Source organism: Coregonus clupeaformis, chromosome 21 (assembly GCF_020615455.1).
Source record: "Coregonus clupeaformis isolate EN_2021a chromosome 21, ASM2061545v1, whole genome shotgun sequence".
Classification (NCBI taxonomy): Eukaryota; Metazoa; Chordata; class Actinopteri; order Salmoniformes; family Salmonidae; genus Coregonus; species Coregonus clupeaformis.
The window spans coordinates 18,767,066-18,774,477 of record NC_059212.1 but is presented as its reverse complement, the minus strand read 5'-3'; the positions used below and the strand labels follow the sequence as shown (position 1 = coordinate 18,774,477).

General features: G+C 42.6%; 1 protein-coding gene across 1 annotated transcript; it reads right to left on the bottom strand.

The window, feature by feature from the left end:
* Window positions 1-2,896: 2,896 nt before the first annotated feature.
* On the bottom strand, window positions 2,897-7,041 carry LOC121534640 (transmembrane protein 275-like). The gene is made up of 2 exons (XM_041841220.2): window positions 6,662-7,041; window positions 2,897-3,851 (listed from the first exon to the last, which is right to left on the bottom strand). Exon 2 carries the CDS (start codon window positions 3,707-3,709, stop codon window positions 3,086-3,088), a length of 624 nt encoding a protein of 207 aa, XP_041697154.2. The 5' UTR covers window positions 3,710-3,851; window positions 6,662-7,041; the 3' UTR covers window positions 2,897-3,085.
* Between the last annotated feature and the right edge of the window lie 371 nt (window positions 7,042-7,412).

The following is a 7,412-nucleotide window of genomic DNA, read 5'->3' as shown; positions in this document are numbered from 1 at the left end:
ACACGGCCACGGACCAAGACACAGCAAGTGATTGGACAGGAAGGATCTGACAAGGATGTAAACCAGAAGGGACATGGAGATGTCTCCACCTCCAGGAACCCCAAAGCCAGTCTGAAAAGAGTCACCATTCCACAGACAACCAGCCATCCCAGCAGAAGCAAGAACAGATGCAGCCACAGGAACCGATGAAGTGCAACTGCAACAAACTCATTCTCTTTGTGATCCTTTTTATATAACATTATTTATCTTTTTTTGTATTCACAAGTATCACATGTATTGTTATCAAATTACGTAAATAGAATTTTCATTAAAATAATACATTGTTAAAGATGCTGTCAAAACAGAATACATTTTCAAACACATCTTGACACTACACATTTACAACAAGCTCACTCCCTGGACATATGAATCACGCTCATACTTTATGTCATCCCTCAAACTCTAAACTTTGACCTTTCTCTTTTGCTGCATGGCACTTTTGTTTTCAAAACAAATGACAATATAGGACAAATATTGGGGATTATTTATTTTTTAAATATCATCCTGCTGCGATACAAACTGATTTCTCCTGACAATGTCATCACGCACATTAAAATAGCCCTCATTTGTTTGATCCTGAGATCTCAGTCTAAGGCAGCATTACTTTCAAAGTGAGTCTGGGATACTGTAGGTGTCTATGTTCAGCCTGGTCCCAAAGACTAGACATAACATAGTAAACATAATTCCGGGACACTCAAATAAGTATGATATGTTACGTTTGGTATGGTTACATAAGACAGATTGTTACTTAAGGCAAAAACAAAGTAGGGTGGTTGGTCGGGGGTTTTGGGTGGGCGTTGGTGGTGCGCGGGTCAGCAGTTTGTTCAGCTGCACCCATCCGCAACCGCGCGACTCTATGTGATAAGGAAAATGAAAGAAAATGTGCTGTAGGCTAGGGTCAGAGATGGCAGACATTTTTTTTGGCAGGGGGTGCAGGATTTTTTGGCCTGATTTAGATGTTTCGGCTTATAATTTCCAACATTTTGGTAGGCCATTTGTTAGTCAACTTCTCTATAATTAGATACATGCAGCTTCTCTTCTGTCATTATATGTTGCCCTAGAATAAACCCTTGCTCACCAGAATGTCATAAATGATAGAATGAACGCTTCAACCTAGTAAGAAGCAGAGCAAAAGCGTTTAGGGACCGGGGAGAAAATACAATAACAAAAAGAAAAAAAAGGGGAAAGAAACAGACGCCTCACAGGTCCTCAACTGGCAGCTTCATTAAATAGTACCCGCAAAACACCAGTCTCAGCGTCAACAGTGATGAGGCGACTCCGGGATGTTGACCTTCTAGGCAGAGTTGCAAAGAAAAAGCCATATCTCAGACTGGCCAATAAAAAGAAAAAGATGGGCAGTCTGAGATATGGCTTTTTCTTTGCAACTCTGCCTAGAAGGTTAGCATCCCGGAGTCGCCTCATCACTGTTGATGCTGAGACTGGTGTTTTGCAGGTACTATTTAATTAAGCTGCCAGTTGAGGACCTGTGAGGCGTCTGTTTCTCAAACTAGACACTCTAATGTATTTGTCCTCTTGCTCAGTTGTGCACCGGGGCCTCCCACTCCTCTTTCTATTCTGGTTAGAGGCAGTTTGCGCTGTTCTGTGAAGGGAGTAGTACACAGTGTTGTACGAGATCTTCAGTTTCTTGGCAATTTCTCGCATGGAATAGCCTTCATTTCTCAGAACAAGAATAGATTGACGAGTTTCAGAAGAAAGTTATTTGTTTCTGGCCATTTTGAGCCTGTAATCGAACCCACAATTGCTGATGCTCCAGATACTCAACTAGTCTCAAGAAGGCCAGTTTTATTGCTTCTTTAAATAAGCACAACAGTTTTCAGCTGTGCTAACATAATTGCAAAAGGGTTTTCTAATGATCAATTAGCCTTAAACTTTTAGCAAACACAACGTGGCATTGGAACAGAGGACTGATAATGGGCCTCTGTATGCCTATGTAGATATTCCATTAAAAATCAACCGTTTCCAGCTACAATAGCCGTTTACAACATTTACAATGTCTACACTGTATTTATAATCAATTTGATGTTATTTTAAATGGACAAAAAAAATGATTTTCTTTCGAAAACAAGGATATTTCTAAGTGACCCAAACTTTTGAACGGTATTGTATATATATACTGCCAAAGGTATGTGGACACTCCTTCAAATTACTGCCAAAGGTATGTGGACACTCCTTCAAATTAGTGACTTGACTGTAGTGGCTCAGCCACCAAGTGGTAGGCCACACAAGCTCACAGAATGGGACGGTCAAGTGCTGAACCGCGTAGCGCGTAATAATAGTCTGTCCTCGGTTGCAACACACACTACCGAGTTCCAAACTTACTCTGGAAGCAACGTCAGCACAAAAACTGTTCGTCGGGAGCTTCATGAAATGGGTTTCCATGGCCGAGCAGCCGCACACAAGCCTAAGACCACCATGCGCAATGCGAAGCGTCGCCTGGAGTGGTGTAAAGTTCGACCGCCATTGGACTCTGGAGCAGTGGAAACGCGTTCTCTGGAGTGATGAATCACTCTTCACCATCTGGCAGTCTGACAGACGGATCTCGGTTTGGCGGATGCCAGGAGAACGCTACCTGCCCCAATGCATAGTGCCAACTGTAAAGTTTGGTGGAGGAGGAATAATGGTCTGGGGCTGTTTTTTATGGTTTGGGCTAGGCCCCTTAGTTCCAGTGATGGGAAATCTTAACGCTACAGCATACAATTACATTCTAGACGATTCTGTGCTTCCAACTTTGTGGCAACAGTTTGGGGAAGGCCCTTTCCTGTTTCAGCATGACAATGCCCCCGTGCACAAAGCGAGGTCCATTCAGAAATGGTTTGTCGAGATCGGTGTGGAAGAACTTGACTGGTCTTTTAGCAACATGAAATGTATTATCATTATTTATTTATTTACACAGAGACTGTGGTCATTTGGCAGGCCAATTACTGTCATCCAAAATTCCATGACCGCCACAGCCCATATTTACATATTTTTGCGTCAGTCCCCTGGGGCAGGAGGCTCATGCTACAGAGTGTTAGTCAGGGCTGTGTTAGGTGGCCACATCATCACGTGGCAGGTTGAGCCTCACAGCCCCTCCCCCTGCCGAGGAGGCGGAATAGCAGGCCGTGGTGGAGGTGGGGCCATTGGTCTCCATGGTGAAGAGCTTGCAGGTCCCTGGGGGGGCAGGGTCAGAAGGAGCATCCCGCTCAGGGCTGGACGCCTGGGATGACCCCGGTGAGGCTGAGGGGCTGAGCTGTACTGCTGTGGTGTCCTGCAATGTGTGCTCACTTGTCTCGATCTCGAACGTCGCCCCCCCGGCTAAACCCCCGCACCCCATCATCCCCATGCTCCTTCTGCCCACCTTAGACCTCCGGGAGCCCTGGGAAGGGGGCAGGCGGCTGCAGACACAGCACGCCCCGAAGAAAGAGAAGGCCACCAGAAGCAGGATGGGCCCTATGATGATGGGAGGGTTGGCAGAGGGCACCATGGTGCTGAAGGCGAACGCCCCCACCAGGGTGATGTTGATGCCTGCCAGCATGATGCAGAGGCCGCACGCGCAGCAGAGCGCCGGGGAGGGCAGGCCATGGGGGCGGGACGTCCTCTTCTTCTTCTTCTTCTTTGGTTCCTGCTTCTTGGGCACAGGAGTGCTGGAGCTCCTGTCAGTGATGACCATCTCTTCTTCTGCACCTCAAGGCTGCTTTCTCTCTCTCTTTCTCCTTCTTTCTCTATCCTTCGGCCAGGACTATTCCCCTTGGCAACAGACCATTGAGGGAGGCCATGGCTGTGCTGACTGATTGTTCACAGTGTGAAAGCACCTGAATCAGAGCAGGAAATAAAATGTCAAACTGATTAAATTACAGTTGAAGTCGAAAATTTACATACACTTAGGTTGGAGTCATTAAAACTCATTTTTCAACCACTCCACAAATTTCTTGTTAACAAACTATAGTTTTGGCAAGTCGGTTAGGACATCTACTTTGTGCATGACACAAGTAATTTTTCCAACAATTGTTTACAGACAGATTATTTCACTTATAATTCACTGTATCACAATTCCAGTGGGTCAGAAGTTTACATACACTAAGTTGACTGTGCCTTTAAACAGCTTGGAGAATTCCAGAAAATGATGTCATGGCTTTAGAAGCTTCTGATAGGCTAATTGACATCATTTGAGTCAATTGGAGGTGTACCTGTGGATGTATTTCAAGGCCTACCTTCAAACTCAGTGCCTCTTTGCTTGACATCATGGGAAAATCAAAGACATCAGCCAAAAATGGTAGACCTCCACAAGTCTGGTTCATCCTTGGGAGCAATTTCCAAACGCCTGAAAGTACCACGTTCATCTGTACAAACAATAGTATGCAAGTATAAACACCATGGGACCACACAGCCGTCATACCGCGCAGGAAGGAGACGTGTTCTGTCTCCTAGAGATGAACGTACTTTGGTGCGAAAAGTGCAAATCAATCCCAGAACAACAGCAAAGGATCTTGTGAAAATGCTGGAGAAAACGGGTACAAAAGTATCTATATCCACAGTAAAACAAGTCCTTTATCAACATAACCTGAAAGGCCGCTCAGCAAGGAAGAAGCCACTGCTCCAAAACCACCATAACAAAGCCAGACTACGGTTTGCAACTGCAAAAGGGGACAAAGATCGTACTTTTGGAGAAATGTCCTCTGGTCTGATGAAACAAAAATAGAACTGTTTGGCCATAATGACCATCGTTATGTTTGGAGGAAAAAGGGGGTCGCTTGCAAGCCAAAGAACACCATCCCAACCGTGAAGCACAGGGGTGGCAGTATCATGCTGTGTTGGTGCTTTGCTGCAGGAGGGACTGGTGCACTTCACAAAATAAATGGCATCATAAATTATGTGGATATATTGAAGCAACATCTCAAGAAATCAGTCAGGAAGTTAAAGCTTGGTTGCAAATGGGTCTTCCAAATGGACAATGACCCCAAGCATACTTCCAAAGTTGTGGCAAAATGGCTTAAGGACAACAAAGTCAAGGTATTGGAGTGGCCATCACAAAGTCCTGACCTCAATCCTATAGAACATTTGTGGGCATAACTGAAAAAGTGTGTGCGTGCAAGGAGGCCTACAAACATGACTCAGTTACACCAGCTCTGGCAGGAGGAATGGGCCAAAATTCACCCAACTTATTGTGGGAAGCTTGTGGAAGGCTACCCGAAACGTTTGACCCAAGTTAAACAATTTAAAGGCAATGCTACCAAATACTAATTGAGTGTATGTAAACCTCTGACCCACTGGGAATGTGATGAAATAAATAAAAGATTAAATAAATCACTCTACTATTATTCTGACATTTCACATTCTTAAAATAAAGTGGTGATCCTAACTGACCTAAGACAGTGAATTTTTACTAGGATAAAATGTCAGGAATTGTGAAAAACTGAGTTTAAATGTATTTGGCTAAGGTGTATGTACACTTCCGACTTCAACTGTGTATATATTGCAAAGAAAATATATGGGGGATTGGAAGTGATGCAGACAATTACATTGATGGAAGTTACAATCTATCTGCAATATTAAAGCTGATCTACCCCATAAAAAAAAATATATATATATATATAAAACAATTACTGGAGGCATGTACACGTGTGAATATTTATTGTTCATTAATATCTTAATGTGTAACGTGTATTGTGTGAAATTATACTTCGATTTGATTAGAAATGCATGGGTGTGAAAGAGATGAAATGGTATGGAGCCTCAGTCTCTACATCAAGAAGTGGTAAAGTATTGACTAATTATCAGTGAACTTTGGAAAGGACAGCCTTAGCAGGGGTCCCCAAATTACATTCAGCCATGGGACGATTTTTCCTTGAGCGGATGATTGGGGGGCCGGGACATAGTTATACATAATTTGTCCACTGCAAATTGACCACAATAATCCCAAAAATATATAGTAGGCTATTTGACAAAAACGAAATAATTTCAAACCTTGATTAGGCTACATTGGGACACGATCACATATGCTTCTCTATTTATGGAAATACTTGGGAACAGATAAATACTTGGGAACAGATAAATACACAAATTAAATCACTTTGAACTGATAAATCCTAAATTAAAATCCCTTTGAGATGATTTTCTGATGATTTTACAGTCTTATGTCCAACAACATTTTTGACCCATTACCTATTAAAATTATGATCATAACGAATGAACTTAATGAATACATTATGACTTGTCTGTTGAAGTATTTTACATAGATATGAAATACAATACAATATTGCATGTAAAATTATTGAACAGTGACTGCATTCATTCATGTCAGGCTGGTAAGTGAATATGGTTTTAATTGCTGAGTAGCAACCAGACACTAGACCCTTTTTATTCATCATCATACACCCCCAAATGAATTGAAAATCAGTCAAGTGCATAGACTATGCTTTTAGGATTTTTTAAAACACCTATGATTTCATACAGATTATGTTTGCTATTATCTACTGCCGCAGAAAAATGAAATGGCATGTTTGATGTAGCTGTATAGCATATCAGAGCATTGGGCATTGTTGTAGAACGCGCCCAGCAATCAAATAAAATCTAATTGTTGCATATAACATTAAAATTAACTGATTTCAGCGCTTCATCCTACCTTCTGTGCTGATGTTCAGAATATCCGAAGATTCCTGAAGAATTACATCGCCAACATGTATTTTCATCCCGAATCACATTCGCACATGGATGGTCATGTTCGAACTACGTGATTTTCAGATTGATCACCTCATAGTAAGCCATTCAATCAACGGGAAATGTTACAACCATGGCCAGTCAACATAGTGTAGGGCGTCTGTGGGAGAGGCTCATTCAGGTGAAGGCATTGGTCTTCTTGACATATGGACGCTTGTTGTGTCCACGTGACTGTGCAGTCGGATACATGACGCCTATACAATTCTAGGATACATAAACCTCATAGTACACGACAAGATTATGTCCATTGCAAGAGCAGCATTGTGCACAATATAGCCTACATAAAACCTGTCCAATTATCATAATCTTCTTTGCTCTAGAACGTTGTGCTCTTCAGAGAAAAGGATTGGTGGGTTTCCATAATCCTGCCAGTTTTTGTGAATGACAACGCTCATGTTTTTGAGGGGTAGGCTGTGTAAGGTTTCTGCGTAGGAAGCAGTATTTAAAAAGTACTTAAATGTAGTTGTTTGCTCAGTGCTCGAGACGTCCTCCCTCTCCTAACTGGGTAGCACAATATGTATGTGTGGTAATGAGTGTCTTGCCTCCATACAACACCATGATATTCACTGCTCCCCTTGGTGTACTGGTGTACTGGTGTACTGGAGAAGGGGGCGGGGTAAATTTTTTGAGCATCTTGATACTGCATGATCTGTTTG